The sequence below is a fragment of the Crotalus tigris genome, unplaced genomic scaffold, assembly GCF_016545835.1.
Source record: "Crotalus tigris isolate CLP2741 ecotype Arizona unplaced genomic scaffold, ASM1654583v1 scf7180000021202.270236883:394553, whole genome shotgun sequence".
NCBI classification, from domain to species: domain Eukaryota; kingdom Metazoa; phylum Chordata; class Lepidosauria; order Squamata; family Viperidae; genus Crotalus; species Crotalus tigris.
In genome coordinates, this window is record NW_024098394.1 from 302,839 (window position 1) to 324,743 (window position 21,905).

At 47.2% G+C, this 21,905-nt stretch overlaps 1 protein-coding gene across 3 annotated transcripts; it reads right to left on the bottom strand.

The window, feature by feature from the left end:
* Positions 1–1,587: 1,587 nt before the first annotated feature.
* On the bottom strand, positions 1,588–21,005 carry TOP1MT (DNA topoisomerase I mitochondrial). 3 transcript variants are annotated; one of them, XM_039369698.1, is made up of 14 exons: positions 20,868–21,005; positions 20,584–20,702; positions 20,294–20,411; positions 18,006–18,128; positions 16,495–16,706; positions 15,110–15,254; positions 13,036–13,179; positions 10,908–11,093; positions 9,824–9,892; positions 7,951–8,065; positions 6,316–6,443; positions 5,085–5,179; positions 3,469–3,618; positions 1,588–2,565 (listed from the first exon to the last, which is right to left on the bottom strand). In XM_039369698.1, the coding sequence occupies exons 2-14, from the start codon at positions 20,664–20,666 to the stop codon at positions 2,463–2,465; spliced, it is 1,671 nt and encodes a 556-aa protein (XP_039225632.1). In that variant the 5' UTR covers positions 20,667–20,702; positions 20,868–21,005; the 3' UTR covers positions 1,588–2,462. The 3 variants fall into 3 exon arrangements, with proteins under 3 accessions (XP_039225632.1, XP_039225633.1, XP_039225634.1); XM_039369699.1 differs by having other exon boundaries at positions 16,519–16,706; positions 20,868–21,004; XM_039369700.1 differs by lacking the exon at positions 20,868–21,005 and having other exon boundaries at positions 16,519–16,706; positions 20,294–20,415; positions 20,584–20,701.
* Between the last annotated feature and the right edge of the window lie 900 nt (positions 21,006–21,905).

Below are 21,905 nucleotides of genomic sequence, written 5' to 3' on the forward strand. Positions count from 1 at the left end.
ACCCCAAACAAGGCTGGCACTTAAAAACTGTTAAATATGCTATTCCCAAAGTGACACCCCTTTCTGTCTTGGATACAAGTGCCCATCATCCCCAATTAACAGCATTCAGGGGGTTGGACTAGATGACCTCCAAGGTCCCTTCCAACTGTTATTATTATTGTTGTTCGTGTGATGGCTTGAAAAAGTTGAATGATTATTTATTTATTGTTATGCTTTACCAGGTAAGCAAACTGATTCTGGAGGGAATTCTTTCCCTTTTTAATAACTTTTATTGTCATTTTTTTTACCGTGGGCACAACGGCATACATCAAAAAATGAAATTTAGTTGCCCGCTCTTAATATTAGCCCATAATCAGAAACTCTTCTAAACCAAATATTATTTTTAATGAATGCTAATTACCTTGACCTCAGAAAAGCACCCAAATGAAGCTGAACTTGACTCTAAAAATGATTAGATCTAAGAATACTTTTAATCACCAACCTCCAGGGCTGAATTGTTTAAGGAAACAGAATTGAAATAGGGCACAGATGTGCTCACAAGTAAAACCGATGAATGTTTAGTCTGTTGCATTGAAACAAACATTTTAACCCTAGAAATATCACCATCACCATTTTTGTGGGCCGAGTAGCAACCTGCACTCACCAGGTGATCCAGAATATTAATCCTGCAAGGAATTTACGTTCTTCTGCCTACTAATGGCCCCCAAAATACACTTGGGAGTTTTTCATTCCAGATGTTGGCAGTCTAGACCAGGAGTGAGCAACTATGCCCCCTTTACGATCTGTGGACTTCAACTCCCAGAATTCCTGAGCTGGGGGGGGGGGAAAGGATCCTAGTTGCCTCACCCTGGTGTAGACCCTGTGTCCCTGCTTGCTTTTCAGGTCTAGCATTTGCTACACCAGTGTTTCCCAAACTTGACAATTTTAAGGCATGAGGACTTCAACTCCCAGAATTCCACAGCCAGCAACGCTGGCTGTGGAATTCTGGGAGTTGAAGTCCACATGCCTTAAAATTGTCAAGTTTGGGAAACACTGTGCTACACTGTTTACTAAACCAAACCATCTTCAAATCGTAGATGTTCCTGCAAAGAAAATCTTTGCAGGAACGTCTACAAGTCTTTCCCGACTGGGATAACTTGACACAAGTTATCTCCTACAAATATTCCGTTGACAAATTTAACTTCTGGTTAGTGCAGGTGCCAAAACCGTGTGTAGGAACAGTCTGAGTTACCCAATTCTTCTGATCCGGATTTTTGAAGGCACTTCTGATGAAGTTCTTGACCACAATCCAATAAAGGATGAAGGGATCTCCCTCTGTCTGTTTTCTCCCAAAGGCTGGTTCTAGCTCAGTGGTTCTCAACCTGTGGGTGGGGACCCCATTTGGGGTCGAACGACCATTTCACGGGGGTCGCCAAACAACGCAGTCTGCCATTTTTCCCCCTTTTTCCTTAGCTGTGCTACTCCCTTTTATTCTGTTGGTTTTTGAAAGCCAGTAGAATAGACTCTCTTGAATAGAATCTAATTCTATTGGCTTTCAAAAGCCAATAGGAATTGTCCAGGCTGTCTCTGCCCTACTGAGCCCGCCAAAAGCCCCATTCTGCAAACGGTGCTGCACCAGTTGAGTAGTCCTCGACTTACGATCGGTTGAGTAGTCCTCGACCTACGACCGGTTGGGGGTCGCGGCATTAAAAAGGTTGAAAACCACTGTTCTAGCTAATATTTGAGATTCCCCACTAAAGGATGAGGAATTAAGGTGGCCAGGAGCACCACACAAAGGAGGATGTCCCAGTTGGTTAGGAAATGCACTAAATGGCACACGAAGGGTCTCTTTTCTTCCCGGGTTCCATGTATCTCCTCAAAGTATTAGAGGACAACACTGAAAGGGCCAAGGGAACGTTGATGGGGGTACATCTTTCCCTGAATTAGAGGTCCTTTAGATATAAGGAATTGTTCTGAGGATCTTTAGCTACGGTCTCTTGCGTTGGTGATCCACCACATCTCAAGGACGTCAAGAAAAAGAACTGGGCTTCACTGAACAGTAGTGAACAAGAACTCAAGAAATTGAGTTTTACAACACAACGTTTTCCTAAGAGTCTTTGGGAAAGAAGCTGAAGGGTTCAATTCAAGACAGTTGAAGGGTTCAATTCAAGACAATTGGGGTTCCTCATACCACGAGCATCCCCGAGAAATCTAGAAGGCCAGGAGAAGGCTGCCCGATCCTGTTCCAGAACTGTTTTTGTGAGCCCTCCACCGTCCTCACAGACCAAGCTGGAGGACCAACACCACTCATCAATAAATACAACGGGGAGGCCTCCCCTTTCATACAAAAGAAGACACAACGGGCTCCCCCCATTCTCCTGTAGATGTATTTTGTGTGCAAAAAGGCCCTCTGGGCTAGCAAAGGGACAAACAACGCATGCCGACGAGCGACCCGCAACTAGCTGGGAATCGCCGAGGTCCTTTTAGAATACAAAATCTTCGTCGGCCATCGCGATGGCCCACGCAAACTTCGCCCGCTGAGTTTTGTTGTAAATCTTCTCGATGGGCACGTCAAATCGTTTGCACCTAGAGTCAAGGAATGCAGTGGGAAGAGACAACACAAGGGCGTCAAAGCAGAACGAGAGGCAATTAAAGGATTATAGCAGGGTGGATGGTAAGATAGGCACTTCTATTTTACTAGTGAAGGAGAATCTTTGTAGCTTAGGGGTGAATAGTGGGGTCCTTGGTGCTCTCAGAGCTGGGTTGTTTTCTTGCAGACGTTTCATGACCCAACCAGGGAACATCATCAGTGCTAGAAGGGAGGGGGGTTTGCAGGGAGGAGGAGGAGGAGGAAGAGGAGGAGGAGGAGAAGGAGGAGGAGGACAACAACAGCAACTGTGGGGTCTTTGCTGCTCTCTGAGCTTGGTGGTTTTCTTGTAGACTTTTCATTTGTCCAACTAGGTAACATCATCAGTGCTAGAAGGGAGTGGAGTTTGTGGAGAGGAGGAGGAGGAGGAGGAGGAGGTGGTGGAGGAGGACTGTGGGGGTTCTTGGTACTCTCTGAGCTGTGTTGTTTTCTTGCAGATGGTTCATGACCCAACAAGGTAACATCATCAGTGCTAGTAAGGAGTGTTCTTTGCTGTCAGTTTATACACTGGTGTATATATTTGCCTGTCTGGGTGTGTGGAGGCGGTTGAATTTCTCGATTCTTAATGTTCTCCGAACTTGGTTGTTTTTGTTCAGATGTTTTGTTAGCAGGTTTGTTAACGTCATCACTGCAGGAGACCGAAACTAAATCTACTGCTTTGATGAGGTTACCTAGCCTGGTATAATGGAATTCAAGGGAGATTGGACTTTGTTTGTGACTATGTAGGGATTCTAGGCTGAGGCCTATCTTGACTCTGCCCTCCAGTTTCTGCCGTTCCTTCTCCTACAAGTTCCTGTCCTTCATCCTCCACCTAAACTCCCTTCTAGCTGCCCTTTACCCACCAGGCCACGGTGATGCGGGGGTCCAGGTAATTCAACTTAGAGGTGCCCAGGGCGATCTGCTTGTTTTCCTCTTTGTCGGTGGCCTGAAACTTCAGCTTCGCCAGCTGCTCTTCGATCTTCTGCACCAGTTTTTTTTTCTTCTCCACGGCACTGTTGCAAAACAGAGAGCTCACCTATAGAAGTGTTTCTCAACCTTCCTCACTTCAAAACAGACAGGCTTCAAGCTTTGGAATTACCCACCCAACATGGAGAATGATTTTATAATTATTGTCAATGCTGCAAATACTGTATATTCTTGCTTTGACAATATGCAAAACTGTTTGGCATTTATTGGGTTAATACTTGGGCGGGGGAAAAAGCCCGGGAAAGAAAGAGGAAGTAAACGTTTGACCTTCTCACTAATTGGATAATGTGACCTGTGACTGCATGAGAAGGGAGGGGTTGAGCAAGGAAAGCTTGATGCCAGCGACCGGAAGTTCAGATTCTGGCATCAATTAGTCCAATGGTGACCGGCATAATTTGTAGCTCTGCAAATAAAGACTTTAGGAAACATGCCTGAAAGTTCTTTGAAGTGCTTCATTAGTCGGAACTTGTGACAATTATATTTTAATGCTTTGGGGCTCAAAGGAAGCATCCCCACAATTACATGAGTGTTGATCCACTGGTTGTGACAAAAAAGGGACTGACTGGCTTATTGCCCGAGTTGGACTGCGTGAGCTGAGAGAGAGTGACTGGCTCAAAGTCACCTAGCCAGTTTGCATGGTTAAGGCAGGACTAGAACTCATAGCCTCCTGGTGATTGATCCATAGTCACCCAGCTGGCTTTCATCCTAAAGGTGAGACTAGACTAGAACTAGACTAGAACTCCTGGTGATTGGTCTAAAGTCACCCAGCCAACTTTCATCCTAAGGTGACACTAAGCTAGAATTCACAGTCTCCTGGTGATTTGTCCAGTCTGGCTGGTTTTCATGCCTGAGGCTAGAACTCACAGTCTCCTGCTAATTGGCCCAGTGACCCAGCTACATGCAGCTTTCGTGCCTAAGGCAGGACTAAAACTCATTGTCTCCCAGTGATTGGCCCAACTGGCTTTCGTCCCAAGCATGGTGGAGATTCTCTTCCATAAAATCTCTTCACCCTTTGTTGGTAATTGGATCACCCAGCCGGCTTTCAGGTCTAAGGCGGGACTAGAACTCCCAGTCTCCTGGCGATTGGCTCAAAGTCACCCAGTTGGCTTTCATGCCTAAAGTGGGACTAGAACTCCGTTTTCTGGCGATTGGCCTAAAGTCACCCAGTCAGCTTTCAGACCTAAGGCAGGACTAGAACTCCCAGTCTCCTGGTGATTGGCCCAAAGTCACCCAGCCGACTTTCATGCCTAAGGCGGGACTATAACTCACAGTCTCCTGGAAATTGGGCCAAAGTCACCCAGTCGACTTTCATGCCTAAGGCAGGACTAGAATTCCCAGTCTCCTGGTGATTGGTAAAAAATCACCCAGCCAGCTTTCACCCAACCAGCTCAGATGGATGTACATCTACATATCTTTCAATGAGAATAATGAGGGATGGCCATTGCTAAGATTATATATCCAAGGCCTAAAAAGAACCAAGATTTTTACTCACGCTTTTGACTTTGCCACCTTCTTACACTTGTGTTCCACCCTGGCCTTTCGCAGGCCGGCTTTTGCATCAGCCAGCTGATCCTTTTTGGCATTTATCTGGAAATACCAAGAGAAGTAGGTCAAAACTGAGGACCCCCACTCTTCTCCTAATGCCCAAGGACAGGAGAAGAACCAGCGAGTATACCTATCTCAAGAAGGAGTTTTGAACTCAAAGTAAGGAATTTCCTGACCTCAACAGCTATAAATCATTGAATCGGCCGGCCTGCTGGAGATGTGAGGTCTCCATTCCTCATACAAGTAGGCCTTGACTTATCACCACAAATGGGACCCGAATTTGCCCATCTGTTCTTTTCAAGCAAAAGCTGGAGGACCACTTGTCTAGGATGGTGAAGATTCTGTAAGGACCCACCCCACTTTGCATCTTAAGAAGACAGAACTCTTGGAATAATTCTTCCAACAGGAATCCTTTATTAAGAAAAGTGGTTGCAGGCGTGCTAGACAGGACTTGGGGTTCAACCTCTCCCATTCAAGGTTTTAAGAGGTTCCCTAGTAGTCCCACCCAATCACCCCCTCCCCTTCCAGTGATAGTTTCAGGCATCACAATCCCACCCCTTTCTTCCTTTCTTCCGTCTGGATGGAGACTTTAGATAAACTACATGAAAGGTAAATAGCCTCCTTTGTTATGATCAGGTTCTTTGGTGCTAACCACATTCAAACTCTTTGAGGCAATAAACACATTCAGTTCCTTAGAAGTATACTGAAGGAAGTGAGGGCCATAAAGCCCCTTTGTTCTCCCCCTTCTCTCCCTCTTATGGCAGAATCCAGAGAAGGCAGAAATGGGGTTTTCTATATTTGATACTTAAAGATGAAATATAATTGGATTCTGACAGATTCCTTCCCAGGCAGGAGGTTGGATGAGAAGATCTCCACGGCTCCTTCTAACCTTCAGATTCAAGAAAATTCTAGGCAGGAAATCCAGGTGGCCCTTCCTGCCTGCCACCTAGCTCTTGTCTTCTCCTCATTCCTGCGGTCCAACACTTGATCAGCTCCAGCACTCTTTGCTAGAAGGCCATGAAACCAACGACGCAGGTTGCCAGCGATAATAAGGCAGCAAAGAGACCCTCAAGGAATCTTTCCTTTCTTAACACCTGCCACAATCTGACCACCCAGAAGTCTCCCGCCAAATGCATGTGTGTATCCTCCTCCTCCTCCCCCCCCCTTTACTCTCTCACCTTGGCCTGGAGGTTCTTCATGGACTTCTCGTAGGTCTTGGGAGTTGCCCGCTGATGGTTGCACAGGAGGGCCACAGCTCGGTTGGCTCGGTTGTAGGAGAGGAGCTTAGCCGCCAGGGTGTCCTTCTCTGTGGGTGTGATGTGTGTGAAAATTAGCTCCAGGACTAGAGCAGAAGGGACCTTGGAGGTCTTCTAGTCCAACCTTCTCCTCAAGCAGGAAACCCTATAGTATATCATCCTGGACAAGTGGATGTGCATTTTCTTCAAAATCTCCAGTGATGGAGCACCCACAACTTCTGGATGCAAGAGTCCCACTGACCAATCGGTGTCATCAAACTGACAGGTGTCCTCCACAAGAGAAATTTTCACAAAATGCCTCTCTCAATTGCCCTCCTCCTAGTAGTAGTGGGAGGCCAAGTGCTAATGAACTGACTAGGATGTAGCTGTGATTTCTACAGGTCTGTAATTGCCCCGGGATTTTCTGATGCTACCTTCAAATTCTCACAATCACCCAACGAGTTAGGATGGGCTGAGAATTGCCCTATGGGAATTCGATGGCTAAGCAGAGTTGGTAACTAGGTCTTCGCTACTTCCAGACCTTCACCATCACAACTAGATATCCTTCCCTTGGCTCTCAGGCTGAGAAGTCCACAGGGAGCTTTTGTGGCCGAGTGGAAACTAAAACTCATAATCTCTACAGTTACTGATAGAAAAGAACATTTGTAGCTCAGGTTGAACTGTGGGGTCAACAGTTCTCCTGATGTTGTTATCTAGTTTGGTAATGAAACATCTGCAAGAAAACCATCAAGCTTGGAGAATGTCAAGTGCACCACAGTTTTCCTCCTCCTCCTCCTCCTCCTCCTCCTCCTCCTCCTCCTCCTCCTTCTCCTCTACAAATCCCATTCCCTTGTAACACTGATGATGTTATCTAGTTGGACCATGAAATGTCTGCAAGAAAACAGCCAAGCTCAGAGAGCGTCAAGGACCTCCCAGTTTTCCTCCTCCTCCCTCCTCACACCAGAAAAACAAGTAGCTCTTCCCATAACGTCATCCTAGGCCGGTTCCGAGAAAGTTTTTCCGCAGACCCGAGGGGGCATGGTTTTGTGTGCTGCCTGCATCCCGCGGATGGGGTTTTGCTTGTTTGTGCAGCCCAGTTGCTGGCATGCTGCGGCCCGGTATCAGCCCACAGACCGGGGTTTGGGGACCCCTTTCCTAGGCCACCTCCCTCCATCAGAGTCACTTCACAAATGGGCGTCGCAACTGGGAAGGTTCAAAGCCGACAAGAATCCGACTGCCTGCACAGAGCACCAACGCGTCTCCTCACCGAAGTGGTACCTGTTTATCTACTCGCATAGAACATGCTCTCAAACAGCTAGGTGGGCAGAAGCTGAAGCGATTGACGGGAGCTCACCCTGCCACGCAGTGCTAGGACTCAAACCGCCGGAGCAAAAACCGTTTCCAGCTTCATTAAGCCACTGTGTCTTGTTACCGCTCGGAATGCGAATCCATTTATCTGCTCCAACCCCCAAATATGTCCCTTCAAAAATTCTCCAGAGGTGCTGAAAAATTCTGCTGGGCTTAACAAAGGCCCCAAAGCAGAAGAGCTTGGAAAACGGTGTGCCCAATTTGGTTTACCATGGGTCAGGGCTTCGAGCTGCTCCTGCAGCGTGATGGATGCGTTGTAAGTCCGGAAGACCTTCGCCGTCAACCCAACCATCAGGTCCTGGAGATGTTTGTTCAGCGTTGCTGTCTGGAAAGCCAAGTGGGGAGTAAAGTTAGAGGAGAGAAGCAGGAAGAATAGCACCCCCAGGTAAGACCTTGGAGTTGACCCTCAATTTTGGGAAGACACAGGTAGGAACTTAACTCAGGAACACCCCGATGTTACTTTTGAGTTGATACAACTCAAAAGTAACTCCTTTCTCCGTAGGTTTGGGACTAATCCACTTCCCATCATCTTTAGTCCAGGAGAAAGCAAGCTAAGAGTTTTGTGATGGTAACGAAAGCTACTTCTAGGATAGAGTTCTCCAAATTTGGCAACTTTTAAGACTTGGAATGGCTGGCTGAGGAATTCTGGGAGTTAAAGTCCACAAGTCTTAAAGTTGCCAAGTCTGGAGACCACTGGACCAGGAGACCTGAATTGAAATGCAAATGGAAGATATCCAAAAAATACCCTACCCTATATCAGTGGTTCTTAACCTGGGCGATATTGCCCCCCAGGGGGCGATTTCATTTTTCAGGGGGGTGAAGGAACGAAAAGGGGGCGATATGGGGGCGATGGAACGAGAAGTTTTGGGGACCCTTTTGAGACTTTTTCGTACAGTGAATGGCTGTATATCTGTCATACAAAAACATCAGATTGCTCGCTATTAGTGGATTGAATTGTGTTTTCAAAAGTTCCTCCAGCTAGCTTCAATACAGAACGCCGTATATATGTGAAGACGCATTGCTTATCTTCATGCGCGTTGCGCAGCAACCTCTACCCATACAGTGTCGCGCCATTGGCCAGAATATGGGAGATATGGGGAAAAGACTGGAAATAAATTATTTGCAGCGATATGTCCTGATGACAATTTTAAAGAAAACAAAAAAAGGGTTTGCATAAATTGAAGAATGATTTCCTACGATTGAGAGGTTATGTTGGGGGAGGGGGGCGATGACAACTTCCTCATTGGCTCAAGGGGGCGATTCGTTCAAAAAGGTTAAGAACCACTGCCCTACATAATTATATTGAATCTTTATCTTCTTCCACCGGAGAACCTCAAATTATATGCACTAGATCCCCAATAATCTCCAGTCCCCACCATCCAGTCAGAGCTGAAGAAGCCTCTTGGATGGAGAGCAAAACGTCTTCAAAGAAAAGACGAAGTCCAGTTGCTTCTTGAAAAAAAACAGCACCCTTATGGGACTCTGAATTAGATCCAGACTTGCTTAAGCAAACTGAGTCATTACGTAATTTGGATTAGTGGTGGACCTCCATCCCCACCTTCCTCTCTGCCTCAAACCTAATGAAAGAGAGAGGAGAATACCACTATACCAGTGGTGGCGAACCTACGGCACGGGTGCCAGAGGCGGCACTCAGAGCCCTCTCTGTGGGCACACGCGCCATCGCTCCAGTCCTAGGCCTTCCGCTGGGTTTTATAAAACCTTTTCGCTTTAGGCCTCTGCCGCCGTGTGCAAAAAAAAAAAAAAGGTTCAATCAGTCAATTTCAACTTCTCGCGGGGAAAAAAAGATCTCGCAAAGTTGGAATTGATTGATGGAACTTTTTAGTCCCACCCAGTCTGCCGTTACCACCGCGGCCACACCCACCCAATGGGCCACGCCCAGCCAATGGGCCACACCCACCCAATGGGCCACACCCACCCAGCACCCTACGATGCGTAAGTGAGTTTTGGGCTGCAGTTTGGGCACTCGGTCTCTAAAAGCTTCGCCATCACTGGGCTATACTCTCAGTAAGAAAACACGGAATTTGAAAAAGGGGTACAAAATTCAAGGTCACCGTGCACTTACAGAGAGCTTATCAAACAGCTTGTCTCCAGGTTCTTTATCCTCCATGAACAACTCCAAGTTCTTGAACACCTGCAACAAAAACAGATCTCACAGTAAGACCCTCAAAGAATTTGACCGCGTCTAAAACACCGCGGTGGATGCAACATCAGACCTAGAAAGATCTGAAAGAGAGACCTGGGCTAAGAGAGAAAATCCAAGATCATCAATTGTTGGAGCATCAAGGTTGCCTACCCCTGCCCTATACCAACTCGGATAAATGGCTGTCCAATCTCTTAAAAATCTCCAGTGACGGAGCACCCACAACTTCTGGTGGCAAGCTATTCCACTGGTTAATTGTTCCCACTGTCAGGAAATTTCTCCTTAGTTCTAGGTTGCTTCTCTCCTTGATTAGTTTCCAACTGTTGCTTCTTGTCCTGCCTTCAGGAGCTTTGAAGAATAAGTTGACCCTCCCCACTCTTCTTTGTGGCAGCCCCTCAAATAGTTGGACAATTGCTATCATATCGTCCCTAATGGGAGAGTTAACTCATCTTAGGAGCAGTATCTGTCTTACAAACCCTTTCAAGGGCTTATACAACATAGAGCCATCGGGTCGGAAGGGACCTTGGGAGGTCTTCTAGTCCAGCCCCCTGCTCAAGCAGGAGACCCTATACCATTTCAGACAAGTGGCTGTCCAGTCTCTTCTTGAAAACCTCCAATAGAATAGACTCCCTTGAATAGAGTCTAATTCTATTGGCTTTCAAAAGCCAATAGGAATTGTCCAGGCTGTCTCTGCCCTGCTGAGCCCGCCAAAAGTCCCATTCTGCAAACGGTGCTGCACCAGTTGAGTAGTCCTTGACTTAGGACCGGTTGAGTAGTCCTCGACTTACGACCGGTTGGGGGTCACGGCATTAAAAAGGTTGAGAACCACTGCACTAATTGGCTGATCTCCTGCTGGAGATTTTCTGGGAGATTTATCCAACGGGTTTCTTCCAGGTGTTTCAGAACTACAACTTCCATTATCACCAGATCCCAGACTGGGAAAGGCCAGCCAGCCTAAACTCTCAGGGTGAAGCGCCCGGTTGGATAGGGCCACCTCCTGGCTCACCTGCTTCTCCACGGGCACCTTGTTGTAGTAGCGGATGCAGTCCTTGCCCAGGAAGTCAAACTCCACCACGTTCTCCTTGCCGCCCTGCCGCAGGTGCAGCGCGACGTGCTCCACTCGCAAAGAGCAGCAGCCCACCGTGTCGGCCGTCTCCCCTTCCTCCTTCTCGTTCCCCGCCCTCAGGGCCAGCTGCAAGGGGAGAAAGAAGGATGTGCAGCCACAGAGAAAAGGGACTCGTCAGAAGTTTTTCACATAGATGCCTGATGTCTTTTATTTTATTTTTATTTTATTTTTGATGCGCCTTTTCTAACGCTTCAATCGTTTTGTGTTTTGTGATTATTTTTTTTCCTTTTTGTCCTCTTGGATGGCTTATTTTATTTTATTTTATTTTATTAGAGCTCTGTACTCTGTATTTTAACTTTATTTTGAATAATATATATATTACTGTATTTTCCGGCGTATAAGACGGCTCGGCGTATAAGACGACCCCCAACTTCGGAGAAGATTTGCATGGTTTATAAAGTCGTCTTATATGCTGGAAAATACGGTTTATATATACATACATACATACATACATATATACATATACATATATAAATATATACATATGGATGTATGAATAATAATAATAACAACAACATCAAACATCCACATCTGCCTATCCCAGGTCCTTGGGGAGGACTCGATAGGTAGACAAAAATGCCAAATCCAGTCTGAACATCTGACTGACTGTGCGATGATCAATAACAATAATAGGAAGAAGAAGAAGAAGAAGAAGAAGAAGAAGAAGAAGAAGAAGAAGAAGAAGAAGAAGAAGAAGAAGAAGAAGAAGAAGAAGAAGAAGAAGAAGAAGAAGAAGAAGTAGTAGTAGTAGTAGTAGTAGTAGTAGTAGTAGTAGTAGTAGTAGGGAGGGACCTTGGAGGTCATCTAGTCCAACCCCCTGCTCAGGCAGGAAACTCTATACCAGCGGTTCTCAACCTTTGGGTCGCGACCCCATTTGGGGTCAAACGACCATTTTACGGGGGTCGCCAAACAACACGATCCGCCATTTTTTTCCCTCAGGGGGCAGCGCCGCGCATGCGCGCCGCGTCCTTATGACCAGGGTCGCCGTATAAAAAGGTTGAGAACCACTGCTCTATACCATTTCAGACAAATGGCTGTCCAGTCTCTTCTTATGTGTGTAAGTGTGTGTAAGTGTGTGTGTGTCTGTGTGTGTGTGTGTACATATATAAAACTCATTTTTTCAAAAGATGTGTAGGAAACAAGAAGGGAGGAGGGGAGGGGGAGGGAGGAGAAGGAGGAGGAGGAGGACACAGTCCTTGGTGCTCTCTGAGCTTGGATGTTTTCTTGCAGATATTTCATTACCCAACATCCTAGCACGAATGATCCCACAATCCTCTTCCTCCTCCTCCATTTCACAAACCCCACTCCCTTCTAGAGCTGATGATCTTACCCAGTTTGGTAATAAAATGTCTGCAAGAAAAGCATTCAGCTCAGAGAGCACCAAGCAGCTCAGTCTTTCTCTTTCTCCTCCTCTTCCACACTGCAAACCCCACTCCCTTCTAGCACTGATGATGTTACCTAGTCGGGTCGTGAAACGTCTGCAAGAAAACCACCCAGCTCAGAGAGCACCAAGGACCCCACAATCGTCCTCCTCCTCGTCCTCCTCCTCCTCCTCCTCGCAAACCCCAATCCCTTCTAGCACTGATGATGTTACCTAGTCGGGTCGTGAAACGTCTGCAAGAAAACCACCCAGCTCAGAGAGTACCCAGGATCCCACAGTCCTCCTCCTCCTCCTCCTCCCTTCTAGTACTGATGGTGTTACCTAGCTTGGTAATGAAATGTCTGGAAGAAAACAGCCAAGCTCAGAGAGCACCAAGGACCCCACAGTCCTCTTCCTCCTCCTCCTCCTCCTCCTCCCTTCTAGCACTGATGATGTTACCTAGCTGGGTCATGAAACGTCTGCAAGAAAACCACCCAGCTCAGACATGACCAAAGGCCCCACAGTTCAAACCTGAACTACAAAGATTCTCTTCTATTGGTTTAAAGTCAACCCAATCTCTGCGGGATCCTTGGGAAGAGATGCAGGGAAGGAGCCCAGCCATTTGGACGGCGATAAACCCCTTCTCACCTTATCGATGAAATAGAGCGCGACGGAGATTTGTCGCTTCTTCGGCTCCTTGCACTTCCAGTCTGCCCGGTACTGGCAGCGGATCCGGTGGACCACCTTCTTCAAGCAACGAGCCACCTCGTATTTCTGCCAGTCTTTCTCGCCCTGGAAGAAAAGGGGACTGTTGCAAGATTAGCAGTTTTGCAAAGTCCTCTGTCTGTCTGTCTGTCTGTCTGTCTGTCTGTCTGTCTGTCTGTCTGTCTGTGTGAGAGAGAGACAGAGACAGAGAGACAGAGACAGAGAGATGGAAAGAGGGGGAAAGAGAGAGAGCAAGAGAGACTGGGAGAGAGAGAAAGAGAAAGAGAGACTGGGAAAGACAGAAATAGACACAGAAAAAGAAAGAGAGATAGAAAGAAAGAGGAAAGAGAGAGAGAGAAAGAGACTGGGAGAGACAGAAATAAACACAGAAAATGAAAGGGAGTGATAGAAAGAAAGAGGGGGAAAGAGAGAGAGAAAGAGACTGGGAGAGAGAGAAATAAATACAGAAAAAGAAAGAGAGAGAAAGGGGGAGAGAAAGAGAAAGAGAGAGACTATGAGAGAGAGAAATAGACACAGAAAAAGAGAGAGATTAAAAGGGGGAGAGAGAGAAAGAGAAAAGGAGAAAGAGAGAGACTAGGAGAAATAGTCACAGAAAAAGAAAGAGAAAGAAAGGGGGAGAGAAAGAAAAAGAGAAAGAGAGACTAAGAGAGAGAAATAGTCACAGAAAAAGAGAAAGAAAGAGAAAAAGAGAGAGACTAAGAGAGAGAAATAGTCACAGAAAAAGAGAAAGAAAGAGAAAAAGAGAGAGACTAAGAGAGAGAAATAGTCACAAAAAAAGAGAAAGAAAGAGAAAAAGAGAGAGACTAAAAGGGGGAGAGAGAGAAAGAGAAAAGGAGAAAGAGAGAGACTAGGAGAAATAGTCACAGAAAAAGAAAGAGAAAGAAAGGGGGAGAGAAAGAAAAAGAGAAAGAGAGACTAGGAGAGAGAAATAGTCACAGAAAAAGAGAGAGAAAGAAAGAGAAAAAGAGAGAGACTAAGAGAGAGAAATAGTCACAGAAAAAGAGAAAGAAAGAGAAAAAGAGAGAGACTAAGAGAGAGAAATAGTCACAGAAAAAGAGAGAAAAAAGAGAAAAAGAGAGAGACTAGGAGAGAGAAATAGTCACAGAAAGAGAGAAAGAAAGAGAAAAAGAGAGAGACTAAGAGAGAGAAATAGTCACAGAAAAAGAGAGAGAAAAAAGAGAAAAAGAGAGAGACTAGGAGAGAAATAGTCACAGAGAGAGAAAGAAAGAGAAAAAGAGAGAGACTAAGAGAGAGAAATAGTCACAGAAAAAGAGAAAAAGAGAGAGACTAGGAGAGAGAAATAGTCACAGAAAAAGAGAAAGAAAGAGAAAAAGAGAGAGACTAAGAGAGAGAAATAGTCACAGAAAAAGAGAGAGAAAAAAGAGAAAAAGAGAGAGACTAAGAGAAATAGTCACAGAAAAAGAGAGAGAAAGAAAGAGAAAAAGAGAGAGACTAAGAGAGAGAAATAGTCACAGAAAAAGAGAGAGAAAAAAGAGAAAAAGAGAGAGACTAAGAGAAATAGTCACAGAAAAAGAGAGAGAAAAAAGAGAAAAAGAGAGAGACTAGGAGAGAAATAGTCACAGAGAGAGAAAGAAAGAGAAAAAGAGAGAGACTAAGAGAGAGAAATAGTCACAGAAAAAGAGAAAAAGAGAGAGACTAGGAGAGAGAAATAGTCACAGAAAAAGAGAAAGAAAGAGAAAAAGAGAGAGACTAGGAGAGAGAGAGAGAGAGAGAGAGAGAGAGAGAGAGAGAGAGAGAGAGAGAGAGAGAGAGAGAGCCTGGGAGAGAGAGAAATAGACACAGAAAAAAGAGAGAAATAGAAAGTAGGAGGGGGGGAACAGAGAGAGAAAATAGAATAGAGTTGAAAATATGGAATGGAATAGAATGGAGAACAGAACAGAACAACTTCATTGTCACTTTAAACGCACACTAATCAGAAGACATTAAAATGAGATTTCTTGGCTCTCTAAGGGATGAGAGGAGTGAGGAACTTCACCTTCAGCCTGGAACTCGGGTTCAGCATGATGTACTTGATGGAGCCCTGGATGTTCTCCGTCCACGAGGCCAACCAGGTGACTGTCTTGTCGCACCTGACTTCTTTCCACTTGTGACCTCGCGGAGGCCGGGGCACCTTTGAATCTCTGGGAGGAAGGAAGAAAAAAAGAAAAAAAAAAGGGGGGGGGACGGACGGACAGGAGGGAGTTTTAAAAGTTTAAAACTTTTAAAGTAGGACAGCAAGAGAATTGCTCAAGCATGGTGGAGATTCTCTTCCATAAAATCTCTTCACCCTTTGTTGGTAATTGGATCACCCAGCCGGCTTTCAGGCCTAAGGCGGGACTAGAACTCCCAGTCTCCTGGCGATTGGCCCAAAGTCACCCAGTTGGCTTTCATGCCTAAAGTGGGACTAGAACTCCCAGTCTCCTGGCGATTGGCCCAAAGTCACCCAGTCAGTTTTCAGGCCTAAGGCGGGACTAGAACTCACAGTCTCCTGGCGATTGGCCCAAAGTCACCCAGTCAGCTTTCAGGCCTAAGGCGGGACTAGAACTCACAGTCTCCTGGTGATTGGCCCAAAGTCACCCAGCCGGCTTTCAGGCCTAAGGCGGGACTAGAACTCCCAGTCTCCTGGTGATTGGCCCAAAGTCACCCAGCCGGCTTTCAGGCCTAAGGCGGGACTAGAACTCCCAGTCTCCTGGCGATTGGCCCAAAGTCACCCAGCTGGTTTTCAGGCCTAAGGCAGGACTAGAACTCCCAGTTTCCTGGCAATTGGCTTAAAGTCACCCAGTCAGCTTTCAGGCCTAAGGCGGGACTAGAACTCCCAGTTTCCTGGCGATTGGCCTAAAGTCACCCAGCCGACTTTCATGCCTAAGGCAGGACTAGAACTCACAGTTTCCTGGCGATTGGCCCAAAGTCACCAGTCAGCTTTCAGGCCTAAGGCAGGACTAGAACTCACAGTCTCCTGGTGATTGGGCCAAAGTCACCCAGTCAGCTTTCAGGCCTAAGGCAGGACTAGAACTCACAGTCTCCTGGTGATTGGGCCAAAGTCACCCAGCCGGCTTTCATGCCTAAGGCGGGATTAGAACTTACCATCTCCTGGCGATTGGCCCAAAGTCACCCAGTCAGCTTTCAGGCCTAAGGCGGGACTAGAACTCACCATCTCCTAGTGTCTAGCCTGGCGCCTTAACCACTACACCCAACTGGCTCTCTTTCAATTAGCAAAACAAAGCCCGAACAGAACTTTTCAATGAAGAGGAAAGAGGAGGTGAGAACATTCAAGTCTCCTCCCTGTCCATCTTAAAGCCTGCTAGCTGGAGAATTCTGGGAGTTGAAGTCCACCCACCCTAAAAATTGCCAAGATTGAGAAACACGGTCATAGATTAAGACCTCGTTACGCAATTCGAGACCCACTGGCTACAATTGATGACGATGTCTTCCGGCATGATCCTCTTCTTCAGCATCCCCAGTTTGGGGTGATCCCCTCGGCCCCGGAATAGGCCTGGCGGCTCGGTCTTGAAGTTGCCGATCTTCTCCCGATGGCCATCGATGACGCAGTAGCCGTATTCCTCTTGGATCCTGTCGGCCTCCTCTTTCAACCTCTGTTAAAAAGATACTGTCAACACTGCTAATATTGAATATTCCTCTTTCAACCTCTGTTAAAAAGATACTGTCAACACTGCTAATATTGAATATTCTTGCTTTGACAAAACAGGCAGAACTGTCTGGTACTTTTAGAGTTAATTCAGGTGAGGGAGGGAGGAGAGAAAAGCCCGGGGAAAGGAAGAGAACCTTTGCCCTTCAAACTAATTGGAGAACGTAAATCATGACAGCAAAATAAGGAAGGGGAAATGCTAGCAAAAATAACTGCTGGGGTGGGATGGAGATTTCAGATCTTAGCATCCTTTCATCCTGCCTTGCCGACATTTTGTCACATGAATAAAAAGACTTTTTAGGATAAAAAGCCTGGAAGTTCTTTGAAGTGTTTCATTAGTCGGAACCTTGACAGATACACCATAATAAGCAGTTATTTCCAAGGAAAAGATACCCCTGGCCTAGATAAAGGAGGAGGGAGAGTAAGCATTGGATGGTGCAAAATATGGGAAGGGAAGGGAAGGGAAGGGACGGTAGCCACAGGGTTGAACTGGGGGGTCCCTGCCACTCTCTGAGCTTGGATGTTTTCTTGCAGATGTTTCATGACCCAACTAGGAAACATCATCAGTGCTAGAAGGGAGGGGGGATTGTGGAGAGGAGGAGGAGGAGGAAGAAGAAGAAGACTGTGGGGTCCTTGGTGCTCTCTGAGCTGGGTGGTTTTCTTGCATATGTTTCATGACCCAACTAGGATACATCATCAGTGCTAGAAGGGAGGAGGGACTGTGGGGTCTCTTCCATCATCATCATCATCATCATCATTATTATTATTATGGATCATCGCATAGTCAGCCAGATGTTCAGACTGGATTTGGCATTTTTGTCTACCTATCGAGTCCTTACCCAGGACCTGGGATAGGCAGATGTGGATGTTTGATGGTATTACAGGTATTGTCGCAGGATGGAAGCAGTTCCTAATAAGGCCGCCTTTTGCAATTGACTAATAGCGAATTTGTCAATGCCGATGATGGTGTTCAAGTGGTGCTCCAGTTGTTTTGGGATTGCACCCAAGGCGCGTATGACTATTGGTACTACCCTTGCTTGCTTTTGCCACAGTCTTTCTATTTCCATTTGTAAGTCTTTGTATTTTGTGATCTTCTCCAGTTCTTTCTCGTCTGTTCTGCTGTCCCCAGGCACTACTATTATTATTATTATTATATTATTATTATTATTAAAGTTTCAAGGCTGGAGATTCCCGCTTGAAAGAGTGGGAAAGATCCCAATTTGATCAACGTCACTTATTGTCTCACCTGTTTCTCCTCCTTAGAGAGCGCCTTCTGGGCTTCTTGCTTTTCCAGGAAGTAATCGTGGATGTCGCTGAAATCACATTTCTTAAGGTCTTTGATTTTCTTCCTTTCCTGCGGAGTCATCACCTACATGGGAAAAGGAGGGCATCTAAGGGCTAAAACTGTACACAAACTAGAAAACAAGTTATCCACAATAAGATGCCGTCTAAATCAGTCTTTCTCAACCTTGGCACCTTTAAGAAGTCTGGACTTCGACTCCCAGAATCCTCCAGTCAACATGGTAATTTTAAGAAGTCTGGACTACGACTCCCAGAATTCCCCAGTCAGCATAGTAACTTTAAGAAGTCTGGACTACGACTCCCAGAATTCCCCAGTCAACATGGTAACTTTAAGAAGTCTGGACTACGACTCCCAGAATTCCCCAGTCAACATGGTAACTTTAAGAAGTCTGGACTACGACTCCCAGAATCCTCCAGTCAACATGGTAACTTTAAGAAGTCTGGACTACGACTCCCAGAATTCCCCAGTCAGCATAGTAACTTTAAGAAGTCTGGACTTTCTCCCAGAATCCTCCAGTCAACATGGTAACTTTAAGAAGTCTGGACTACGACTCCCAGAATCCTCCAGTCAACATGGTAACTTTAAGAAGTCTGGACTACGACTCCCAGAATTCCCCAGTCAGCATAGTAACTTTAAGAAGTCTGGACTTTCTCCCAGAATCCTCCAGTCAACATGGTAACTTTAAGAAGTCTGGACTGCGACTCCCAGAATCCCCCAGACAACATGGTAACTTGAGGAAGTTTGGACTACGACTCCCAGAATCCTCCAGTCAACATGGTAACTTTAGGAAGTATGGACTTCGACTCCCAGAATCCCCCAGTCAACATGGTAACTTTAAGAAGTCTGGACTTTGACTCCCAGAATCCCCTAGCCAGTGTCACCACTTTAAGAAGAAAGAATAAAAGACAGAGATCTATGCTGGCTGGAGAATTCTGGGTGTTGAAGTCCTCAAGTCTTAAAAGTTGCCAAGTTTGGACACTCCAGGATAAACAATCTCAAATTCCTTACCTGTCAGTTGCACCTTTCCATTGTTCTGCTTTTGGGGGCAGGATGGGATGGGGGGGCATTTCCCCTACGCCAGTGGTGGCGAACCTATGGCACACATGCCAGAGGTGGCACTCAGCGCCCTCTCTGTGGGCACGCGTGCCATACTCCGGAGATGGCAACAGTCCCTCTTCAACCAACCGCCCACTAACTCGTCGAGGTCCCACGTGGCCGGATGCATCCCAGCACAGCTGGTTTCCGTCCCCCCATCCCATCCCTCCTGGCCTTGCGTGCTCTCCTTTTCCCGGGCACGGCCCACTGCATCACCTCCTCAGCTGTCGGCCATCCGTCCAGCCCAGAGGCGGCTTCTCTGAACTGCTGGCGATGGGCTGCGGAGCACCAGAGTACGCTGGTCGAGGGGCCGTCAGGCTGTGGCTGCTGACGGACACTGCCAGCCCCCATGTGCTCTGTGTGCGGGGGCCGATGGGTTCAGGCAGCAGCCCCCCGGCCCCTGCCTCGCCTTGCCCTTCAACAATGGCACCCCTGCCCTTCCTCGCCTCACCCCGCAGGACGAGCCTCCTGCCCATTGCCCCACCTGCCAGAGACCCCCTGGATCTCCCCCAACCCTGCCTGGCCCCCACAGGCGTCCCTCCCCACGCGCAACATCGAGGTGACCACGTCCACCTTGGCCACACCCACCCAGTCTGCCATGACCACCACAGCCGCGCACACCCAGTGGGCCGCGCCCACCTGGCACCCGGCGATAAGTAAAGTGTCATTGTTCCGACTAATGTGACACTTCAAAGAGCATGAAGTGGTTTTGGGGTTGCAGTTTAGGCACTCGGTGTCTAAAAGGTTCACCCTCATTGCCCTATGCCAGCGGTTCTCCACCTGTGGGTCGGGACTCCATTTGGGGTCGAACGACCATTTCACGGGGGTCGCCAAACAACGCAGTCCGCCATTTTTCCCCCCCTTTTCCTTAGCTGTGCTACTCCCTTTTATTCTATTGGCTTTCCAAAGCCAATGGGAATTGTCCAGGCTGTCTCTGCCCTGCTGAGCCCGCCAAAAGCCCCAGTCTGCAAACGGTGCTGCACCAGTTGAGTAGTCCTCGACGTACGACCGGTTGGGGGTCGTGGCATTAAAAAGGTTGAGAACCACTGCCCTATGCAGTTGCCGAATTAAAAAGGCCAGCCTCCCAAATACACACACACATACACACACACACACACACAAACACCAATGGATACCTGCGTCCAGTCACAGAAAAAGTTATCCCGGAAAATCTTCTTGCGTGCGTAGTCGTGGTCCAGCATCTTGGCGAAAAACGTCGCCACTTCCTCGGCGGCCCGGCTTAGCTTCACAGGCCTGCCTGCAACAGAGGAGGGTGGCCATCCGGTGATCGTGGGGGCTGGGGGGGGGACATGATTGCCCCTCCATCACACTAAGAGCCAACCCTTCCCTACAGCCTTCTACGAAGCTCAGGAGATGCCACCACACGCCGCTTCTCCTCCACCTCCATCCAGAGAGGACCACCTACCGTTGTAGTAGAACTTGACGGAGCTGGGCAGAGGCTGGTAAGGTGGTGCCAAATAGGGTCCCCTGTGGTGCAACTGGTGCCATTTGACGCCGTTGTCGTCTCGTTTCTCTTCCTCCCACCTGGCGGGCGGAAGTTTAGCAAGGGTTAACGTCCTCCGAGATGGTTTTTAATCTCTGAATGGCAATCTTCTCCAACCGTACCCTTGGCATCTCCCAGACATGTGGGGACCGCAACTCCCAGCCTTCCAGGGCATTCTGGGAGAGGTGGGATTCACACATATATACCTGGGAGCCACCAGGGGGTGGTAGGCTGATATGTATGCCTTTAATCCCCAGTTCACACGGCTGGCTGAGGGATTCTGGGTGTTGAAGTCCACAGGTTTTCAAGTTCCCAAGGTTGGACACTCCTGGTATAGGGGGTTGGACTAGATGACCTCCAAGGTCCTCTTCCAACTCGTATGTCATAATTTTATTCTTTTCTGACACAAAAATGTCCATAGTTCTAATGTGTGTATGTCTGTGTGTATATATGTATGTATGTGTGTGTGTGTGTGTGTGTGTGTGTGTGTATACACAGAAAGTATTTCATGATTGCATCTTTAGCATTTTGACTGCTATACTGAAGCTCTACTTTTTATAATCCCTTTTGCTTTGCAGCCCCCCAACGAGGGGCATTAAGCAGGCTCAAGTCGCTACTGCGATACATCACAAATTTTGTCAGCAAAAAGAAATATGAATATGAATATGTGTGTGTGTGTGTGTGTGTGTGTGTGTGTGTGTTTGGTTGTTCGGGTTTTCTCCCGCGTAAAATTGGAAGTGTCTTGGCGACGTTTTGACGAAGTCCCATTCGTCATCTTCAGGCTGGTGTTTTCAGCTTCGTGCTTTGAGGAGCAATGTGTGGTCTTAGCTGTTTCTTCCTTTTAACTGCTAGTGGGGGTATGAACTGATAGGGTGGGAGCTTGGCTGTGTTCTGATTGGATGGAGGTGTGTTCTGATTGGTTAGGGGCTTGGCTGTGCTCTGATTGGCTGGGGGGTTGGCTGTGCTCTGATTGGCTGGGGGAGTGTTCTGTTTGGTTGTGCTCAGGTTAGTCTGAGTTGCAGGGGGGTTTAAGATTTTGGGCTGCCTTGCTATTTTTTGGCTTCGCGTTCGTGGTCGTGCCTCATCTTCATGGAGGGTGTCAGTCTGCTTCATGTATGGATTGGAGGGGTTTAAAGTGGCTAACGATGAAGCTGTGGTCTGCATCATGATACCTCCCACCTACCAGCCATTTGGAAACCCGCCCTTATCGACAAACGACTCCCTAACACAAAAAATGATACCAG